General features: G+C 47.1%; 1 protein-coding gene across 1 annotated transcript in view; it reads right to left on the bottom strand.

Moving 5' to 3' along the window:
• The window catches only part of TMEM132C (transmembrane protein 132C), a gene marked incomplete at both ends in the record, with an annotated part of 367991 nt that overhangs the window by 25011 nt on the left and 319246 nt on the right, over positions 1–23734 (bottom strand). Inside the window, one exon of the mRNA XM_082853295.1 lies at positions 8580–8723. Within this exon, the coding sequence (XP_082709421.1) occupies positions 8580–8723 (144 nt within the window). The remainder of the gene's footprint in view (positions 1–8579; positions 8724–23734) is intronic.

Below are 23734 nucleotides of genomic sequence, written 5' to 3'. Positions count from 1 at the left end.
TGACGATCTAAGCCAATCAGAGCTTCACATCTCTCCGGTCACAGTGGTTGGCTCAGGGGTGAGCACGTGACTTAAGCTGGTACAGCTGGAGGGAATCTCAGGAATGTTTCAGGTGAGACTAGACAAAGGATACTTTGCTCTTTTCTGCTGGAATGCTCCACGTAAAGAGATGGTTTCGTAGCTGCCTGTAGCCACCTTGGGACAGTATGACTCGTCTGAGATGTCAGTGAGCACAGAGGATACTGAACCAAGAGAAAGAGAGCCAGACATAAAACACTGATTGATAACTCCATGTGAGCTCCTGGATGCAGCCACTCCTGAAGCCAGAATTGCTTCCTGTACAGAAACAGAAGCCAAAAACAACCCTCCCTTTTTTTGCTTAATTCAGTTTGAGGCACGTTGTCTGTTAACCAAAATCATGCTCTCAGATAGAAGAGGCAAGAGCTCTGCTGCACCAGCCCAGACCCACCTGTATGCATCCCTCCCCATCAGTGCCTCAGCAAGGAGGACAAGCGGAGACAGGTAAGAAGGCACAGCTGTCACTAGGCTGACACTGCGTGGCGACGTAATCCTCTGAGAGCTCGTGGAAAGGGGAGTGAGAGTAAACGGGGAATAATAAACTGAATTCCAGCTCAGACACAGTGGAGAGTTGTTACTTTTGCTCCCCAACACCCACTCATCTTATCTCCGGTTACAGTGTTTAGGTGTTTTGAGGGGAATCTCCCTAGATGCTCATGCTCAGTCCCTGTGCTTCAATGGTCTTGACTTCAGCTACACAGTGGGGTGTCCTCATAACATCACACTGCCCCTGGCCATGGGGATTGGTCCAGGAACGGTCACGTGACACTGTCTAGCCCAGTAACAGGAAGTCCAAGGATTTCTGATGGAGTGAAAGTACCATCTCATTCCTGGGAAGCTGTGGACGTAAGGCCTCTGGGGACCGCATATAAAGAGTCAAAGGCAGAGCTTAGAGGGGCAGAGAAATTGATTTCTGAATCCACCTGTGCCCTAGACATTTAAATAATAAGACAGTTTCTCCCCTCACTTATTAAGCCAATTTGAGAGTCTTAATCATTCAACAACCACATCATCCTTGATAAAGATATGATGAACCATCGGGAGGTTGGCATATGATATCGCCTGAGACCAAACCCTTGTTCTCAGATGGATTTCAGGTGAGAGGTCAAAGCAGGGCAGAAATGTTAATATCTGGCAGGAGAAAAAGCTAACACAGGAGGAGAACTGTTTTCCAGATCGAAATCTGTCCCAAGGCCAACCAGATACACGATTCCAGGCTGGGCTTCTCTACCCTGTGCTACATGGAGCTGGCCAGAAACTTTTCTTCAATGCAAGAGCCACCCACGCCCAGCTGCAGGATCCCCGGGGCTTCAAAACCTCTGTTCTCAGTTAAACAAATCCAGATGGACTTCCCTTGGCTCAAGTAAAGTCTGACTCGTAAGTAAACGGTCTTATCTTTGGCAAAAGTCTTTTATTAGAGCACAGTATTCTTGGGAGCTTAAGACAGAGGGTCAGAACAACCTGCTCTTTCTTGGCCAGTCCCAAGCATTAATGCGTGGCTTAGTTCCTACCGGTTGCAGGCTCTGGGTCTTTGCTTCCCAAAGAACGTCTGTGATGATGGAAATGTCCTACACCTGTGCATCCAATGCCCTGCCGGTGCGCTGTCCAACATGGTAGCCATGAGCCACCTGTGTGGCCAGTCTCACCCTCTCTCTGAGGGTGACAACCACAAGTGTCTCCAAACATTGCCAAATGTCCCCTGGCAGACATACGATCACCCCAGGGAGAGAACACTGGCTCTAGGTCTACCTGGATAGTAAGAAGAGCTAACCGAATGCATCGACCTACATGCTTTACTTTTATAACTATGTTAAAACTCGCAACAATCTTACGAGGTTGGTATGAGTATTACCCATTTTGCAGATGAATAAACTGAGGCTTGAAGAACTTGTCTGTGGCAGAGTGCAAGCTCCTAGACACGCTATTTCAACTGCTGGCGCTACAAGGAACTTTCATGGAAGGAACTTCCTTGCTTTACACTGGAGACCCCCAGCCCAGAACTGGGGCACAACTGGGCAGTGTCACTCAGCCTAGCCTGATGCCCGGGACTCCTTTGCTGTCCTTGACTTTCTTTCATTCTTAGAACCAAATGGCTCTTGAGGATAAAGACCTTTTGGCTTTTCTTCCCGAGCCTGTCTGATATGAGAAGCAAAAACGAGCAGCTCTCTTCCCTCCTTGGGAAAGAATTTGCCCGTTTTCCTACTGGGCGAGGGAGTGCTACTTACAGCGGGAATCAATCTCAGGGACACTTTAAAAACGTCAGGCTCTTATGAAAGAACCTGGCTCTCTCAAGGACTCAGAGCTGTGGAATCAATAGTAAACTCAGTAGGGAGGAAGCTTTGTGCTGAGGGGAGCCATTGCACAGGGAAGAATGTCTGTTGCTTACGTGAGGTTGCTTTCCATGTACCAGAACTCCTTTGGTCAGCAGGGGAAGCAGGGCCCCGTGGTTGCCCATATACATTATTTTTAGCTCTGCACCGGAATCCATTAGCTGGAACTGTGCCCTGGAGGTCAGACAGGCTGCACTGGAAATTCAATAAACGAGCTTTCTTTAATGGTATTTTAAATCTCAGCATCTCCACCCTGTCGGGGGAGAGCCTGGCCTCTGTGGCCTCAGAAGCTTTGGGGAAAGCACAGGCAGGGCTGCAGCCCAGGGTAGGAGCCACCCGGGAAGTACAGGGTGGGGTACCCTAGTGTCAACCTGGTTAGGATGGGGGGCTGGAGAGAGCACTGGGAAAATCAGGGATACACAGTCATAGCAGGCATCGATAGTCGTTATGTTCCCTGCCACCAACTGGCCCAAACGCCTCCTCCTTGGAGACCTATCCAGAGGCACCCTTTACGCCCAGGCCACGCCCTAGCACAGCACCTGCCGCATTTCCTTTGCGGTCCTCGTCACCACCTGTAATACGCTTATCTGTTATTGTCTGTTCCCTCCATGCCAGGCTCCATGAGGGCAGGGGACATGTCCTCTTTGTTGCCATGTCCCCAGTACTGGCATGGTACCTACAGAAAGGCCAATACACCTCTGCTGAATGAATCATTAGGTGCTTATGCGACACACTGTACGTTGTCGAATCTAAGACACCATCACTTCGTGGACCACAAGTGAGAAAACCTCTGCCAACGCATCTGTGCCGTGCCGTCGACTGCATGGCTCCTCTATGTGTCAAGCACGTTCAAGTGTGGATGAATGTGTGGAGTAAGGACTCTATGACGGTGGTTACTTGGATGTTGCCAGTCCTTTTGTCCCTGTTATGTGTCTTCCCTCCTCGTACTATTCCTGGGCTTCCGTTGGGCACATCACTGCCCTTCTCTGGGCCGTTTCTTTGTCATTCCTTGAACGTCCATCAACGCAGACGCTGATGTTCGCAGGTCTCTCCACTCACACGTCATTACTCCTATTGACCTAAACACCGAACACGCTGCAAAGCACACCCCTCTTCACTTGCGGTTCCTTCATGCCCCACACTGACGGAGCCTCGTTTCCCAAATGCCCACCAGTCGGGGATATTCATGAAGCATCGCAAGGGGAGAGGAGAGAAAAGGCAGAAATTGTACCTCGTCTCTGCAGAACAAACCAGGACAGAAAAGCCCTCTGTGTGTGGGTTTATATATAAACAGACTCACACACACGTCTTGATGTGTCTGTGTTTACGATCACATGAGCACGGAGAAAGGCACAGAAGGAGATCAGGTAGGTAATTAACACTGATTACCTGAGGGCTGGAAAGGTGTGCTGTAGCGTGTGTGTGTGTGTGTGTGTGTGTGTGTGTGTGTGTGTATCTATAGATCTGCCAATTTAATTAAAGAGTTTTTCCCTTTATTTTTAATTGAACTAGAGTTGATTTACAATGTTGTGTTAGTTTCAGGTGTACAGCAAAGTGATTCAATTATACATGTATATACAAATCTCTTCTTTTTCAGATTAATTTCCATTATAGGTTACTACACGACATTGAGTATTGTTCCCTGTGCTATACAATAGGTACTTGTTTATCTATTTTATATATAGTAGTGCGTATCTGTTAATCCCAAACTCCTAATTTATCCCTCCCCCCTTCCCCTTCGGTAACTGTAAGTTTGTCTTCTATGTCTGTGAGTCTATTTCTGTTCTGTTTCACGAGTTCATTTGATCTGCCAATTTTAAAAGTCCATGATTAAAAAAAAAATAGTTTGTATGATAGGATCCCATTCTCATAAAATTACATCTCTCTACATGGTTATCCATAAAGTGTCAAAAGAGATTATGTACAAAATGATCGCCTAACTTCTTTAGTAAGAGACCACGTACTGTATGATTCCATCTATATGAAATGCCCCAAAAAAGGCAAACCCATAAAGACAGAAAGTAGATTCGTGTTTGCCCAGGGCTAGGGGTGGGAATGGAGGTGAACAGTAAATGGGGTGACGAAAGTATTCCAAGACTGGGTCATGGTGATGGTTACCCAGCTCAGTAAGTTTCCTAAAATGTCGCTGAATCATACACTGGAGGTAAAGCTGCATCCAGTTCTAATTTTTTTTTTTTTTTTTTTGCGGTACGCGGGCCTCTCACTGTTGTGGCCTCTCCCGTTGCGGAGCACAGGCTCCAGACGCGCAGGCTCAGCGGCCATGGTTCACGGGCCCAGCCGCTCCGCGGCATGTGGGATCCTCCCAGACAGGGGCACGAACCCGTGTCCCCTGCATCAGCAGGCGGACTCTCAACCACTGCGCCACCAGGGGAGCCCGTCTCCTCCTCTTTTGAGAGCACTAATCCCATCGTCCTCAGGACCTCATCTAAACCTAATCACCTCCCAAAGCTCTGTCCCTAGTGCCATCACATGGGGGATTGAAGGCTTCAACATGTGAACTGTGGGAACACACAAACGTTCAGTCCCTAACACTGCCCGTTAAAAGAGACTCGGGTTCCTGAAGCCCAGGGTTCCTCTTCTGGAACAGAGACCACAGCACATGCAGTGTGGCAAAGCCCTGGGGGGACTGGAGCTTAGATGCAGATGCACTGGCTGCCCTTTAGCCCTCTGACTCTGATCCAGGAGTCTCGTGTCTTCTGCCAGCAAACTGTGACAGGTTGATTTGTCAACCTGCACGTAGGGTGGAATCTCAGAGCCTTCAGAGGACTTTCCAGAGCTCAGGCCTGTCTAAATCCCAAATCTTATGAGCCTGTTGGAGGGCAGGCACGTATTAGGGGCCAATTCCCTCCCCCTTTCTTCTCACCACGGGACCCTAAGCTGTACCAAACTAGCTCTTCCTGTATCATTTACCTCGTCAGACCGCGAAGCACAGGCCGTGTCTGGGTCCTGGGAAACGGGGTTCCCGTGTGCCTGCTCAGACATCCTTCCTTGGCTTCTGCTGACCCGAGACTTCCCCTTGCTTTGCCAACAGCCAGGGGTATCGACTCAGAATTCATTTCAGGGGGTGGGGTGGGTTTTAGCTTGAATACATTCATTTCCCTAAAGATACTAATTACATTCCTGGAAATACTAGTCATGGGCTCCACGTCAAACCTATTTAAGAGCATCTCAGGGCAGTTACGTGTACAACTGCAGTGAAATTTGTTTTTGGGTTTTTGTAGGCTGAAAGATGGACCTCTAGAAAAGTCATCAGCACCGGAGGCGTCCTTTCAAAGGGTCACACTTATCAAGGGTCCTGGCCCTTCGGGGCACTGCAAATCAGTAACAAATGCAAATGATCAGCAAGGACCCGGTATGTGACCACGGCTGGTCCAAACCAAGTGCCTCTTCCCCTTCCCCTCCTACCAAAGTTACTTCCCAGCCACAGGAGAGAGATCCCGGCCAGAAGCAGAGCAGAGATCCCTCAGAGCAGTGCTTCTCAATGGGGGTGATGCTGTCTACCAGGGGACACTTAGTACTGTCTGGAGACATGTGTGTTCGTCACAACTTGGAGTGCTATGGGCATCTATTGGGAAGAGCCCAGAGATGCTTCTAAGCATCGTACAATGTGTGGGACAGTCCCCATAACAAAGAATTAGCTGGCGCAAAATATTAAGCGTGGTAAGGTTGCAAAATCCTGCCTCCGAGCTTAGAACTTTGCTGTCCAATGCAGCACCCACGAGCCACACGTGGCTCTGGACCACTTGAAATGGGGCCATGATGGAGGTGTGTTCTAACACACACTGATTGGAAAGACATGGTGCCAAAGAATACGAAATGTCCTATTAATCATTTTTACATTGCCTACATGTTGAAATAAGCTTTTAAACATAATGGGTCACACATACGCCGTTAAAAAATCAGATTCACCAGTTTTGTTCTGTTTTTCTCTTTTTCTGAATGTGACTCGAGAGGATTTACGTTCCCTGCGTGGCTCACGTTGTACTTCTGTTGGACAGTGTTGTTAGAACTTCTTCCACCCGCTCCCCTCCTTCCACAGGCTTTCTGGGTCTTCTGTGACGCACTCTGGGCTCAGGGCTACCATCTGCCCATAAATCGCTTTTGGTTTAGTTACAAAACATAGTCCCTTCTTTGAGACGACACTCCCAGCGGCCAAAAGATGACGGTCACAGGATATTGTTGGGACGCTTTACTGCGACCTACTGGAAGGTCGGTGTAACAATTTAGACCACGTGAACACGGCACCAAGTGCAGTGGACAATCCTGGCGGTGCTGGTTGCCGTGTGTCCATGCCGGGGGTGGAGTCTGCAGAGAAGGATTTATTCCACCCCAGTCCTCCCCTTCAACGGTCTGTAAGGTTCTCTTCCACGCACAGGTGTTGTTTTTAACCCCAGAGAGAAGACTCTGATTGTTATCTGTCAGGGGCAGGGATGGAGACCAAACGGTTAATTTCTGGCTTGGAAAAACCCTCACTGTCTTATTCTCTAAGCAAGTATTTTGGGTACACGATCATGGCACATGTTGGTGGGAAAGGCCAAAAAGTAGGGTCCTTCCCTCAAGACACTTAGTCTCCAGAGCAGGGATTTCTCTAGGCCAGCTTTTTCTTGGAAGGGCAAAATGGTAACTATTCCAGACGTGCAGGCCATATGGGCTCTGTGGAAACTACTCGAAAGCAGCCACAGACAATATGGAAATAAATTTGAAAGAACGAAGTTTTGCAATTTGCAGCAACATGGATGGAGGGCATGATGCTAAGTGAAGTAAGTCAGACAGAGACAAATACTGTGTGATACCACCCATATGTGGAATCTAAAAAATACAACAAGCTAGTGAATATGACGAAAAAGAAGCAGACGCACAGATACAGAGAACAAACTAGTGGTTACCAGTGGGGAGAGGGAAGGGAGGCAGGGGCAATATAGGGGTAGAGGGAGAAAACCAGGATTATTAGGGGACTATATGGAATCATGTGGGCTTCCCTGGTGGTGCAGTTGTTAAGAATCTGCCTTCCAATTCAGGGGACACAGGTTCGAGCCCTGGCCCGGGAAGATCCCACATGCTGCAGAGCAACTAAGCCTGCGAGCCACAACTACTGAGCCTGTGCTCTAGAGCCCACAAGCCACAACTACTGAGCCCACGAGCCACAACTACTGAGCCCACGTGCCACAACTACTGAAGCCCACGTGCCTAGAGCCCGTGCTCTGCAACAAGAGAAGCCACTGCCATGGGAAGCCCGCGCACCGCAAAGAGTAGCCTCTGCTCGCCGCAACTAGAGAAGGCCCGCGCACAGCAACGAAGACCTAACACAGCCAAAAATAAATAAATAAATTTATAAAAAAAAAGAAATCATGTGTGAAACTTTTGAAAATTGTAACGCATTATAGAATTTAAAGAATCATTCAATAAAATTTAAAAAAAGAAATAGATTTGAGTGATCCTATTCCAATAAAACTTTATTTATAAAGCAGGTGGTGAGCTGAATTTGTCCCAAAGTTCATAATTTTCTCTATAGAGCAGTCACGGCTGCCCTATGGGCCAGACCCATGCTGCTGATGTATTTTATTTTTTTCCCATTGTAGTTTTTTTTTTTTAATTACCTTTGGTTGCCAACTTTGAAAAACAAGGTGACTTTTACCAAATTTGCAGCTTCTCTTGAAGACGCAGCAATCCCAAATTCACACTTATACACGCCGCAACTGACAGGAGTTGACTACTGCTACCCTTCTAGAAATGGGTTTGTCTGATTTACCACTTCACTCACTTAAATTACCTGCTTGGTTACTGTAGGTATCGGGGGTTTGACCCATAGTCCATAGCTCTCTTGATGACAGCTAGGTTGGCATGATGTCAAATTAAGAGATGGAAATGGGAAAGTTTAGTAAAGCCACCGGAAGTGTTGTGTACATAAACCAACCAGCTGAACCCCTATTTCACCAGGCTAAACTCTCTTAGTGAATGGGAGGCCCCCATGAAGCTTCCACCAGTTCAATCCAGACGCTAATGGAATCACTTACTTTGCACTTTTTTTGGCCATGCCTCTCGGCTTATGGGATCTTAGCTCCCCGACCGGGGATCGAACCCATGCCCTCGGCAGTGAGAGCACCGAGTCCCGACCACTGGACCACCAGGGAAATCCCTGGAATCACTTACTTTGATGACTTCCTCGTCTGTGGACTTGCATTCCACCGACTCCGAGATATCCGTCACGGCACTGTTCTCCTCCACGGAGACCACCCTGATGGGCATGGCAACTGTCTTTCCCGTGAGGATGGCGGTGTTCAGAATCTCAGTGTCCTGCCGGAAGAACCAGACATAGCTGGGTCAAGGGAGCTACTCAGTTCTCTCCGACCCTAGGGGAAGCCTTCCCAGGTGTGTGCCAGGCTGTCTTTGTTTAGACAAGACATGCAGCACTTACCTTAGGGACCTGGGCAAAGGAGTCATTTTTGAACAATTTCCCAAGAGCGTCTCACAATTTACTTTTAGTTTATTTGTGATCATCTTCCTAGTTTTCAACAACAACAATCCAAAAATATGTATCCTTTTTCTTTATTGCAGAGACCAAGTAAAAGTTACACATCAGTTAGGTTTGGGTTGTAAGTAACAGAAATTGACCAGCTAGTTTGAGCAGGAAGGTACTCTGGTAGGTTGAATAACCAAGATGCCCATGTTCTAATCTCTAGAACCTGTGCACCTGTTGCCTTACATGGTAAAAGGGACTTTGCAGTTGTGATTAAGCTAAGGATCTTGAGATGAAAAGATTATCCTGGGTTACCTGGGGTGGACCCAATGTAACCATAAGAGTTCTTTGAAGAGGTAGCCATGGGGGTCAAATGAAGAGAACAAGATGCGGTGCTGGAAGCAGAGTGATGTGGCTGTGACCTGGGAGATGTGGGCAGCTTCTAGAAGCTGGAAAAAGAAGAGATTTCTCCCGAAAGTCTCCAGGAGGAAGACACATTAATTTTAGCCCCAGAAGACTCCTTTCTCACTTCCAACTTCCAGAACTGTAACGGACCAAATTTGTGTTCATCTGTTAGAGCATTTATTGTAACAGGAAATGAATTCAGGTTCTTAGTGGATAGACCCTGGGCTACTCCCGGGATCAGAGGAAAAGCTGAAGTAGGCTTTGGAAAGGCAGGACCAAGAACGACTTCCAGGATGTTGAAAAGAGGAAAGGATGGGCGAGTCTCTCTAGAGTGAAGCGGAGTGAATCCCTTCAACCATTTCTATCCCTGAGTGACTCTGCTTATGATTTAAATTTTCTGGAGGGAGAGTCTGATTGGTTTCATCATGGTGCCCATCCCTTATCCAGGGAAGGATGGGGCCACTCTGATTGACATGTCTACCAAGATCAATTCCAACTGGAAAAGGGCAGTCTTAAAAAAAAATCAGAACTGTGTTATCAGAAGACGATAGAATGTATAGATTCCCATCAGGCAAACAAGGGCAACAACAGATAGATAGTCATTACAAAAGCAATCAAAGAGTTAGGTAATTTTTACCCCCAAATGCCTGTGATCACTACTGCACCTCGGCGATGGGCTGCATCGTTTTGTGTAGCCAACCAAACTGTCTTCCTCTGTTGACCCACTGTGGCCCATCCCATCCTCTGATGACTTGGGTTTATCCTGTTCATACTGACTTCGTGCAAAATGATGAGCATCACACCTCTCACGTGTGTTATGATTTGCAAAGTGATGAAGAAAATGCCTTCTCTTTTGAATTTGTAGGCACTCCCTGCTTGCACTTCTGTAATCCTTTTCTTTATGGTCAAATGAAGATGAAAAGCATCTGTGGCTTTGGGACATCTACTGGCACCTTTAACCTTTGGGTCAACTTCTCCCCAAGTCCCTCTCCAGAACTGCTGCTTCACTTTGAAGCCAGAGATGCAAGGAAAGAGATTTTCTCAGTTCTTCCTCCAGGGAGGCAACTGGCACAGAAACAACCTTTTGCGTTAACCAAGAGCATCGCTGAAAGAGTCATCCGTTCTAAGGAGAGTGCAAGCCCCTCTCCGATGCTGGTGCCCATCAGTCAGCAGTTCAATAACCCTCTGCCATGTCTTCTCTTGGGTCCACAGGCTTCCTGGAGCTGGAGCTGCCATCTGGACAGTGTCCACATTGGCTATTCCAGATGCTAAGAGTACTGCAGAAATCCCCTAAGTCCATTTTCAGGTTCATTACAGGTAATGTGCTCGGAGTTCAGTCTTAACATTTTCTTTCTGAGAATGGTCTTTGGCTAATGGCTTCATTAAAGCAGAAAACTCCCTCGTGTACTAATTGTGATTAGCTTTCTAGTGGTCACTGCAGTTTCTCTCTCTCTCTCTCTCTCTCTCCCTCTCTCTCTCTCTCTCTCACACACACACACACACACACACACACACACATCCTCTTTTACCTAACACTTCTTATTCCTAAACTGAATTACATCAAGATTAAGACTGGCGAATCATTAGATATTTTTCACTGACCAAGATCAATTGCAGAAGCAGAAATTTACAGTCCTAGAAATGCCAAACGGGTGAAGAAAGCATCGATCTTCAGGATAACCTGGCTAGGCCACAAGGATGAAGTTCCCTGTATTTAAAAATTCCTTCCTTTTCCATCTAAAAACAGGATACAGATGAACTTATTGACAAAACAGAAACAGACTCACAGACTTAGAGAACGAACTTAGGGTTACCAGGGGGAAGGGACAGATTGGGAGTTTGGGATTGACACTCACACACTACTATATGTAAAACAGATATAACCAACAAGGACCTACTGTAGAGCACAGGGAACTCTGCTCAGTATTCCTTAATAACCTAAATGGGAAAAGAATTTGAAAAAGAATAGATACTTGTATAACTGAATCACTTTGCTGTACATCTGGAACTAATACAACCTTGTTAATCAACAGTACTCCAATATGAAAAAAAGTTTTTTTTAAATGAGTAAAAAGAAAAAAATTTCTTTCCCGATCAATGGTTTTGGTGAGTGTCTGTTACTTGGTGGGCACGAGGAGTCTGGAATCCCAGATTCTAGTCTATGCTTTGCCGTTAACTTTCTGTAGAACCTTCCTCGCATCCCTTATCTTTTGGAATCTTCGCTTCTTCATTTTACAAATTAGGGGGTTGGACTGCATCTTCTCTGTCTTTCCAGCTGTCAAATCCTAGATAACCATGAAGATCCAACAGCCATTTAATGAACACTTATTGTGCACCCAGCACGTTCTTGTCACTGGGTTATAACGTAGTGAACCAGAGTGACAAGCCCATGCTCACGCAGATGGATGGGATGGCAGGGGGGGAACAAGCAAGCAGGCAGCCACTATATTGGGTTTGTCAGGACCTTTTCATTAACTAGTGGCAAAAATCCAACGCAACTCAATCTAAGCAAAAATGGAGACCTACTGCCTTGCACAGCTCCAATATCTGAGGGAAGATTCCAGCTCAGGTATTGCAGGACCAGGTTCTCAAAACATGTTGCAATTAATTTCTTTCTTTCTTTTTTTTTTTTAATAAATTTATTTATTTATTTTTGGCTGTGTTGGGTCTTCGTTTCTGTGTGCGGGCTTTCTCTAGTTGCGGCAAGCGGGGGCCAGTCCTCATTGCGGTGCGCGGGCCTCTCACTGTCGCGGCCTCTCTTGTTGTGGAGCACAGGCTCCAGACGCGCAGGCTCAGTAGTTGTGGCTCACGGGCCTAGTTGCTCCATGGCATGTGGGATCCTCCCAGACCAGGGCTCGAACCTGTGTCCCCTGCACTGGCAGGCAGATTCTCAACCACTGCACCACCAGGGAAGCCCTTCTTTCTTTTTTAATTGAAGTATAGTTGACTTACAATATCGTGCCCATCTCTGCTGTACAGCAAAGTGACTCAGTTATACACATACAGACACTCTTTTTCATATTCTTTTCCATGATGGTTTATCACAGGCTATTGAATATAGTTCCCTGTGCTCTACAGTAGGACCTTGTTGTTTATCCATCCTATATATACTAGTTTCCCAATCCTTCCCTCCTCCCCTCCCCTCCCCTCCCTCTTGGCAACCACAAGTCTGTTCTCTATGTCTGTGAGTCTGTTTCTGTTTAATAGACAGGTTCGTTTGTGTCGTATTTTAGATTCCACAGATAGGTGACATCATATGGTCTTTGCCTTTCTCTTTCTGACTTTCTTCCCTTAGTATGATCACCTCTAGTTGCATGCAATTAATTTCTACGTCTCCCCATCTCTTGACTCTCTTTTCCTCTGTTTGGCTTCATCAGTCAGTAAGCTATTTCTGCATAGTAGACCCCCAGCTACATTCTCCATGGCTCAAATCTGTGTTCTTCCCTCATACAACTCAAAGCAAAAAACAAACAAACAAAACCCCCAAACAGCCCAATTAAAAACTGGGCAAAGCATCTGAATAGACATTTTTCCAGAGAAGATAAAATCCAAACGGCCAACAGACACCTGAAGAGATGCTCAACGTCACTAACCCTCAGGGGAGTGTAAATTACAACCACAAAGAGAAATGAAGAACTCCTGTACCACCCTCGGATCCCCACGAGGGAGCGATTTTCCGGCTGGATTGTACCTTTCTGGTTTCCCCCAGTTGCGAGCATAGCTATGGGATTACAGAAAACAATAGCACACGTTGTAGAAGCAGAGGGGGCAGTGAGGTGCCCAGGCATGGACTGGGCACATCGGCCAGGTCTGACTGTAAAGGTCCTCTGTCCCCTCCCAAGGACTTGGAGAGATGCTGTGCTGGGAAGGAGGGAGCTTTCCTAGAGAGTGAAAAATGTGTGTGTGTGTGTGTGTGCGTGCGTGTGTGTGTGTCTGTGTGTGATCGGGACACTGCAGAGTACAGAGTTATGTGGGGCTCGCTGCTGCTCCCGAATCCTTTTACGGTCAAGCCCAATGCATAGCGATGTGCCTGGCGCGCTATTTAAATGCGTACAACTGTGTGCTTTCGGAACCCCCAGCCGGACCTGGAAGAACTCATTTTGGGCAGGGCGGGCTGGGAGCAGGTGCCGCCTGCCTTTATCCTCCACGTAGCGCGGCTCTGGAGCCCAGGCTGCAGGCTGCCCTCCTTCCAGACCCCCCCGAGCTATGAGGTGCTCGGCATCACGGAACGGAGTCCTCTTCTGAAAGCAGACGGGTGGACATCTCCTGTTGCCCCCAGCGGACATCAGACCCCACCCACCAATACCCTTTCAGAGCCTCACGGAACACAACTAAGGCACAACAGTTACTTGGACCCTTTTCCTGTTATTAAATGTTTGCTCTCTGCTGTCACCGTTTTTCTCTCTCCCTCCACCTCCTTCCATCAGGAACCAGAGAACTGCTCTGTGTTTCTGAAAAGAATCCATCAAGTGAGGTACTTTTAAATCACTGTCATTTCGAGCTTGGAGAAAGCCCGAGGCTTCAGAGAAAACACGCTTTGTTTGATTTGACCTCATAAATGTAAATTGGTTTGGCCATTTTCTGTATGTTTTTTACAAATTGGGTTTTTAAATAAATAGAGAACACAGAATTACTTCTGGAGGGTTAAAAAGGCTGAGGGGGTGTGAACTGATTAAAAAGATAAATCCAACTGGCCAGGGGAGGAGGCACTTATCCCAGGAGTGGGTGTGAAATACCCATTACAAATTCCCCAGCGGCTTCTCATCAAGAGAAATGAGGAGAGCGGAAATGTGTGACATAGTGGACTATTATTCAGTGACAAAAAAGGAATGAAGTGCGACCATGTGGATGAACCTTGAAACATGATGCTAAGTGAAAGATGTCAGACATAAAATGACACATATTTTACGATTCCATTTATATAAAATGTCAAGAATAGGCAAATCCCTAGAGGTGGAAAGCAGACTGGTGGTTGCCAGGGGCTGGGGGAACGGAATGCAGAGGGATTGCTTAAAGGGTCTGAGTTTTATTTTTACGGTGATGGAAATGTTCTGGAATTAGACAGAAGTGATGGTTGCACAACCTTGTAAATATACTAAGAACCACTCAGTTAAAGATTCTAAATGGTGCTTTTTATTCCACTCGGGTACTTATTCCAAAAAAGAGAGAACATTAGTTAGAAAAGATCCATGCACCCCAATGTTCATAGCAGCCTTTTTTACAACTGCCAAGATATGGAAACAACCTAAGTGTCCATCCACAGATGAATGGATAAAGAAGATGTGGTATATATATTATATATATACAATAGAATACTACTCAGCCATGAAAAAGAATGAAATAATGCCATTTGTAGCAACATGGATGGACCTAGAGATGATCATACTAAGTGAAGTAAGTCAGACAGAGAAAGACAAATACCAGATGATATCACTTATATATGGAATCTAAGAACACAAAGGAACTTATCTATGAAACAGAAACAGACTCATGGACATAGAGAACAGACTTGTGGTTGCCAAGGGGTGGGTAGTGGAGGGAAGGGTTGGGAGTTTGGGATTAGTGGATGCAAACTCTTATATATAGGATGGATAAACAACAAGGTCCTACTGTAGAGCACAGGGAACTATATTCAATATCCTGTGATAAACCATCATGGAAAAGAACATGAAAATGAACATATTCATATACCTAACTGAATCATTTTGCTGTACACCTGAAACTGACAAAGCATTGTAAGTCAACTATACTTCAATTAAAAAAAAAGTAAAAATCCAATCTCTTTCAATGCACATGTACTTGGGAGTCATTTAGAGGTAGTACATAATAATAATAAATAAAAAACCAGGTCACATTTGGGGAGCGCTTCCTACACGCTAGGTGTTGCTAAACACTTTCATCTCTACCACCAACCCATGAAGCAGGTGGTCTTTTTATGCCAGGTCTATGGATGGGGAACTGAGGCTCAGAGCTGGTTAAGCGATGTGTCCAGGGCACACAGCCGGGAGGTGGCCTGGCCAGGTTTGAACGTGGACCTCCAGGGCTGGAACACATGATCTCTTCTCCTACTCTGTGCTGAAGAGCTAGGACATGGGACAGAACTGCCTCGGTTCTGCCTCTGCTCTTTCCTTGTTGTGTTTTAAATTCTCCCAGCGTCAGTCTCCTCGGCTGTGAACTTGGGGAATCATCTGGGTTGCTGCGAAGATTAAATCAGATAATGTTTATGAATGGCCTGTCAGGGCGTGGAACAAAGTCCTTGTTGAATGAGAGGGCAGCTATTAAGCATAAATGTGAGATGTCTGGATGAGGCAATAGCAGATGGAGAATAGCCAACACTTCTCCTGAAACTCTCTTTTCTCTATTGGAGGGAGAGGCACAGAAAATAAAATCAACTAAAGATAAGGCTGTATGTAGCAAGCACGGGAACACACATTGCCTAGAAGAACAGAAACGTAAGCACATGGCGGTGCGGAGCGGATTACAGACGGAGAGGTGTCTATGAGAGCCTTACAGATACCTTTTGGCACGTCAGACTTTTACAAGATCCAGGGGCCAAATCCTGCCTGTGGTCTGTGTTTATATGGACTTGTGAGCTGAGAATGATTTTTACATCATCAAGGCTCTTAAAAAAAAACAAAGAAAGAGAAAACGCCAGAGACTGTATGTGTCTCCAAAAAACCTAAAACGTGTAATATCAAGCCCTTTACAGAAAAATTCTGCCAAACCCTGAACAAGAGGATCATTTTCCCAAAATGATGGGGCTCTCGGCACGCCCTCCCAAGGGCGTCCCCTAACCCTTTGGTGTCGTCATTCTGTTTTGTAGAGCTGAGCCTACCCTTACAGCTTTGCTTTTCTTCAGTTGTTATCTCCTCTGATTCACTGCGTTTCCAGCTACAGTTCCACGTCAGCACCACAGCCCGCACGGAAGCCGGCATTCTTTGCTCAACCTGGGTAGATTTCCGTCTTGAGATAATTTGCATCACACGGAGACCGGGGGCTTTGGACCCACAAGAAGCACTGCCCTAGAGCACTGGGTCTTGTGTTAAATGGAAGGGGTATTTGAATCGGGGCTGATTTTGTAAGTGTTTCCTAATTTGCAGTCGTGATTATATTCATGTTACGGCAGCGCTGGGTGCCTTGCACACACTTTTAGCTCAAGGAGGGTGAGTATGAATACTTGAAGCACAGGAAGCCCCTACAATCGGCCTTTCTTAAGGGGGGTGGATAACATTACAGATGACTGCTCAGGAGGAAAAGTGTATGAGTAGACACAGAGCTAGAGAAGAAATAAGTGGTTACCAGTGGGGAGAGGGACGAGGAAGGGAATCGGGGAGTAAGAGGTACAAACTATTAGGTAGAAAATAAGCTACAAGGATATATTGTACAACATGGGGAACACGGCCAATATTTTATAATAATTATAAATGGAGTATAACCTTTAAAAATTGTGAACCACTGTATTGTAGACCTGTAACTTACATAGCATCGTACAGCAACTACACTTCAATAAGAAAAGTTTTTAAAAAGTATATGCGTGGAAAAACCAACGAGCATTTCTTTCTTCGTCTCTGCTGAAGTGCAGTAGGTCGGGAAAACACACAGCAGAGTTGGAGGAAGCGCGTTTGAGGCAGCTGGAGGGTCCCCAGCTCACGTGGCAGGCTCTGGGAAGATCAGAGGTCCGGTTTTTTTGAAAACCAAGAAAAGGGAGCCCAGCTGCTGGCATGCAGAGGGCTGAGACTGCTTCAGTGAGGCAACATCAGGCTGCCCATCTTGCTGCCTCACGCTTGCTGCATGGGGCTCCAGGCCTTGCCTTCTCTGTGCTGTTTTCCTCATCTGTGAAATGGGACAGCCCCACTTTCCTCCAGGGTGGCTCCGGGGATTAGATGAGAGAACCTAGGCAACCCCCCTAGCTTCATGCCTGCCACAGAGGTGGCCATTCCATAAACACCAGCCCTACCGTCCTCAACCCTGGGAAACGGAGTCTGAGAAACCTGACGGCATTTCCACGTCCTATTTCACCAAATCACTCTTTTTTTTTTTTTAACATCTTTATTGGGGTATAATTGCTTTACAATGGTGTGTTAGTTTCTGCTTTACAACAAAATGAATCAGTCATACATATACATATGTTCCCATATCTCTTGCCTCTTGCGTCTCCCTCCCTCCCACCCTCCCTATCCCACCCCTCTAGGTGGTCACAAAGCACCGAGCTGATCTCCCTGTGCTATGCGGCTGCTTCCCACTAGCTATCTACCTCACGTTTGGTAGTGTATATATGTCCATGCCTCTCCCTCGCTTTGTCACAGCTTACCCTTCCCCCTCCCCATATCCTCAAGTCCATTCTCTAGTAGGTCTGTGTCTTTATTCCTGTCTTACCCCTAGGTTCTTCATGACATTTTTTTCCCTTAAATTCCATATATATGTGTTAGCATATGGTATTTGTCTCTCTATTTCTGACTTACTTCACTCTGTATGACAGACTCTAGGTCTATCCACCTCATTACAAATAGCTCAATTTCATTTCTTTTTATGGCTGAGTAATATTCCATTGTATATATGTGCCACATCTTCTTTATCCATTCATCTGATGATGGACACTTAGGTTGTTTCCATCTCCGGGCTATCGTAAATCACTCTTGAGCACCACAGCCTCTCGGCTGTAAGAGGGTGAGTGTTCAACTGTAACTGATCTGGGAACTAATTTAGCATCGCTTGGAAGTTGATGGAGGAGTCGTTTAATTACACTTTCAATTCCATCTGGAGGCAGCATCGGCAGGACCCCCGGGGGCTGCAGCGATGGGCTTTGCTGCGGGCGTCAGAAGAGGGGACAAGTGTCCCGTCTCTGGATGGTACCTCTGGGAAGAGGCAAGAGAAGGTGGCTGTCCAGTGTGTCTACGAAGCAGCGGCAAAGATCTCTGGATCCCAGAGGTGACCCGAAAAAGGCAGAGACTAGAAAAATAAATGGGTCGGGTTCGCAGGAAAAGAGACCCAAGGTCTTGTGGCCGAAAGGGGCTAGTTGGTACTCCATATCCATTCTCTTCCTTTTCCTTGGTAACTGAACCATGAAGTTTTGGCAGGTGGAGTGGGAAACAGTACCAGCTCAGAGAAGTCTAAACTCCATCTCTCTTGCAGGGGGGTGACCGTGGAATGGGGTTCAAGTACGAGGGTTCTCAAAGTGTGGTACCTGGACCAAAAGCCTCAGCATCACCTGGGAACTTGCTAGAAACGCAAATTCCCGGGCGCCGCCCCAGACACACTTAGTCAGAAACTCTGGGGGTGGAGCCTATTCACCCTTTGCTTTAACAATCTCTCCAGGTGATTCTGATGCTGCTGAAAAGTTTGAGAACTACTGTTCTAGTCCAGATGTAAGCAGCAATGTTCTTCTTCAGGAAGTCTGCTTAATGGGAGCTGGATAAGGGCAGTGGGATGTTCTTTTTGCCCTTTTCCCCTTCCTCCTACCTGGAATACAGATACAATGGCTGAAACATTAGTAGCCATCTTGGTCCATGAGTCAGACTTGGAAATGAAAGCCACTCATGGAGGATGGTGGGGGTAGAAAGACAGAAGAGGTCTAAATCTCTGATGACTAAGGAGTGGTCCTGGACTTACTTATGTACATGAGGTAAACTTTATGTCTCAGCCACTAGTTTTGAGCATTTTCTATTATACTTAGCCTAACCTAAGGCTAACTCACATAGATATTTCTCTGCACGCTTGAGATTGTGAACGAAGATTGCTATCCGCTGCACTTGCATGCCACATTTCCAGTTGTGTAACCTGAAGAAGGGGACTCCATGGCAAGGGTGCTAGGCGGTGGCCTGCACTTGGGGAATAGCACGGGATGGTAGTAAGCCCGTTGCTTTTAGCTGCTGCTGGTGGTGGAAGCAAGGCTGACAGAGGATTGTTATGAGAGGAGGGCCAAGCAGAGACTGACAATTCAGCATAATTTACAGCACCGGGCAAACTACTCCAAGAGGGAGCTTCCTCTTCCCAATTCAAGGCATCCTCGTTAAAATGATGCGTGGGTGGCACAGCAGCCAGTTGGCATATGCTGATTAGTGAAAGTACTTGAAATGAGGGTTCAGGATTCAGGGCAGATGAGCCCAGGGAAATGCCATCTGATAGGCTGACTTTGTTAGGTGCAACCAGCTATTTACATAATCCTGTGATGAAGAATATTATGCGCACACACACAGGCATCGTAGGGGCGACCTTTCAAAGTCCCACCCGCTAACGTAATTTTCCCTCTAACCAGGCTGCATGCAGACACCCAGCTCCGCCGCAGTTCTTCTCATCAGGGAGAGAAGGGAAACCTTATTACTGGTTGGTGTGCGAACGGCACGCCTGATGGAGCGGGCTGGATTGGACTCGCTAACCGACACCACCACCTTCTCCCCTCCCGTTTCCTAAGGAAACGATCCCCAAGAGTTCTGCATGATTTGGGGGGGGCAGAATTGATTCTAAAAATGCTCCGGGAGATGCTGACGGGGAAATGGAAACCAATATTATCATTTCTGCTTTGCAATGGCTTTGGGATTTCCAAGAAGCAGCGAGGGTCAGGAGGTGGACAGGCTGGGGAAGAGGAGAAGGTGTTTCCCAGGTTAAGGCTTTCTCTTCCTAACATTCCAGGGAGCAAGAGAATAGGCCTCTTCCATCAATAACCCCACAGATCCGTCCACACTGTAATTGTTCCCAGTTGCACCTTCTCCTCTGTCATTTCTGTTGGTCTTCACTTTGCAACTCCTTCTAGAAATCTTAGCCCAATGGTATAGTGGACCAATGAGGGTCCGCATCTGAAAACAGAAGGTGGGACTTCCCTGGCGGTCCAGTGGTTAGGACTCCATGCTTCCAGTGCAGGGGGCACGGGTGTGATCCCTGGTAGGGGAACTAAGATCCTTCACGCTGTGCAGAGTGGCCAAAATAAATAAATTTTTAAAAATAAAATAAATAAAAACTGAAGGCATCTCAGTCCAGCATGCCAGAGCAGAGTGCAGAACGGGGCTTTCGGAGCTGAGTCAGAAGAGCTGCCTGGATGGCTCACAGGTTCCAGGACACAGTCATAAATTATCAGAGCCACTCGTACTTACTGGGCATCTACAATGTGTCAGGCACTCTTAGTAATCATCATCATCTCCATCATCATTTATGTTTATGCCCGTGTTAATTTTCTAGGGCTTTTCTTATATAGGATAGCAAGATGGGGGACTTAAAACAACAGAAATTTATTCTCTCACAGCTCCAGAGGCAAGAGTCCGAAATCAAGGCGTTGGCAGGACCACATTTCCTCTGGAACGTTTTGGGGAGAATCCTTCCCTGCCTCTTCCAGCTTCTGGGTGGGGCTGGCAGTCCTTGGTGTTCCTTGGCTTGTAGACACTTCACTCCAATCTCCACCTCCATCATCTGTGGTCTTGTATGTGTGGTGTCCAAATTCCCTCTTCTTATAAGGACACCAGTCCTGTTGGCCTAGGGCCCATTTTAATGATCTCATCTTAAGTTGATGACTTCTGCAAAGAGACCCTCTTTCCAAATAAGATCACATTCACAGATTCTGAGGGTTAGGATGCCAACATCTCATTTCAGGGGGCATAATTAAATCCATAAGAATGTCTCTTTCATCCTTTGCAGAGAATCTTCATGTGGATTACTGCCACTTTGATCGTCAACATGGCAGAGTAGAAAGGGTTGATGTTACCACAGATGGGAAAACTAAGGCCCAGAGGACTTTATTTGAACCTTCCAGTCTTCTGACAGCCAAGCCGTTCAACGTGAGCGCCTGCCTTTATGCAAAACAGCCCTCAGAGCTGACACAGCACTGACTCTACCAGTGACGGTACCAACACCCGCACGGGCCAGCTCACAGCCCACTGTGATTCTGAGCCTTTCAAAGTACTGCATGCTGTTCCAGGCTTCTTTGCATGTGCTGACTTCTTTCCTCCCTGCAACAACCCCACGAGGCAGGTACTTCCCTTCTCCCCCACTTCCTAGGTTAGAAAAAAGTTTAAGAGTTGCAGAAAGTTTAAGTAACTTGTTAAAGAATCTACAGCTGCTAAGCGAGGTGGTGAGAAGGGGAGGGAAGAGAGAACCCTGGCTCCGAGCCCTTACACTATCTGACGGCACTATCCCTAAAGATGCTGTAAACTGACTTTGAAAAAGCAAATGCATATATTATACATCTCAGGAAAGGTCCTTAAAAAAAACACAGTGTGGGGCTTCCCCGGTGGCGCAGTGGTTGAGAGTCCGCCTGCCGATGCAGGGAATGCGGGTTCGTGCCCCGGTCTGGGAGGATCCCGCGTGGCGCAGAGCGGCTGGGCCCGTGAGCCATGGCCGCTGAGCCTGCGCGTCTGGAGCTTGTGCTCCGCGGCGGGAGAGGCCACAGCAGTGGGAGGCCCGCGTACCGCAAAAAACAACAACAACAACAAAACAAAACGAAAACACAGTGTTACTGAGATATAGTTCAGATGCAGCTGTTCACCAATCTAACATGTAATTGCCAGTTGCAACCATCACCCCTGTTTAGTTTGAAAACATTTTCATGCCCCCAAGGAAACTCCACGTCCATCAGCAGTCATCCCCCAGCCTCCCCTCCTTCCTGCCCCGGGCAACCAGCAGTCTACTTCCTGTCTCTATGGATCTGCCTCTCTGGACACTTGCTATAAGTGCACTCACACACTGCATGGTCTTTTGTGTCTGCCTTATTTCAATCAGCATCATGTTTTCGAGGTTCATCCACGTTGTAGCCTGTGTCAGGGCTTCGTTCTTTCTTTTATCGCCTAATAATATTCCAGGGTATGAACAGACCTCATTGCATGTATCCATTCATCAACTGATGGACATTTGGGTCGTTACTGGACCACGTAGTGGCTACTACTGGCTAACACGAACAATGTTGCTACGAATATTTGAGCGCAAGATTTGTGTGTGTGGTTGAAGCTTGTCGTTTCTCTGGCGAGTATACCTAGGAGTGGGGATGTGAAAATGCCTTTTTAAAGCCAGGTAATTACCTAGACTCTTTCTTAAGATGAATTATCTTCAACTTCTTGGCACTGGAAAAGTTACAATAATCCCCCCAAATGTAGGAATCGCCTTTCCTCCAAAGCGGTCCGAGCACTTTTTTTTAATCCTATACAATCCACCTCTCTGGCGTCTGGGCAGAAGGAGGTGATTTTTTTTTTTTTTTTTTTTTTTTTTTTTTTTTTTTTACTGTCGTTTCATAAAGCCACAGAGGCAATGAGATGTCTGTGCCCCAGGTCAGAGGCTGGGATGAGCGGATGCTGACCACCGGTCAGGCGTCTGTTCCAGGGCCCCCGGTCCGCTCTCCACGTCCAGGCATGAGGGCGACGGCCCCCTCCCGCTGCTGTGAATGCCGCTTGTTGTGACTCTCAGAACGAACGCCGTGTTCCCAGCTCCGCGTGTTCCTAGACGGTGTCTCATTAATTATAGTCTCAGCCCATTGGCTGCCTTTCGAGCTGCATCTTAATTAGTGACCCCTCCCGGCTGACTCTTTCTTAGCACAGGAGTTCTTTGTTGGATCCTGTGTCTCTTCCGATTTTCAAAGCACAGATCAATGGGACGCTGTGAGGCGAACTTGTCTCCCTTCCCATTTCGGGAACAGGAAGGGATCCTTGTACGGGATGGGCTCTGCTCCCGGCACAGACCCACCCCACAGCCAACAACAGACCCCTTGATGTGCAGAGGGGGATGGCACTGGGTTCCAGCATTATCTAACCTAGGTGGCTGGATCCTATTTCGAGAGAATCTACTTTCCACCAAAGGGGTGCGCCCTTTGAAACCCGAAGGAGGTCCTGTCCTGCTCTGCTCAAACCTTCTCGTGGTTTGCATCCCACACAGAGCGAGAGGCAAAGTCCTGCAGGACCTGGACGCCCTCAGACTCTTTGGTTTCCTCCTGCTACTCTCCCTTCCACATGCTTTCCAGACACCGCCGCTTCTTTGCTGTGCGTTGAACGCGACTGAACCTTTGTACCCACTGTCCTGCCTGGAATGCTTTCTCGAGACATCCACGTGGCTCCATCCTCACGTCCCAAGCATCTCTGCCCAGATGTTACCTCCGCATATCCCCATTCTCTGCTGTGCGTTCCAGAGCTCTGACCACCCAGGACACAATGTGTTTCATTTCAGTGTTGGGGCCGTGTCTGGGATGAAAGCTCCAAGAAGGAAGGCATCCTGTTCTCCAGTGTAGGAGCTCCACAAATGCATGGGGAAGAGATGGAAAACAGATACTGCCTGCCAGCCTTTCCTTTTATGTTCTAAAAGCATTTAAGGCAGGAGAATTGGAGGGCTTTTTGAAGACGGTTTTTTTTTTTTTTTTTTTTTTGCGGTACGCGGGCCTCTCACTGTGGTGGCTCTCCCGTTGCAGAGCACAGGCTCCGGACGCGCAGGCTCAGCGGCCATGGCTCACGGGCCCAGCCACTCCGCGGCATGTGGG

The sequence above is a fragment of the Leucopleurus acutus genome (genome assembly GCF_964270905.1).
Source record: "Leucopleurus acutus genome assembly, chromosome: 13".
NCBI lineage: Eukaryota > Metazoa > Chordata > Mammalia > Artiodactyla > Delphinidae > Leucopleurus > Leucopleurus acutus.
This window is presented reverse-complemented; position numbering and strand designations above follow the sequence as displayed.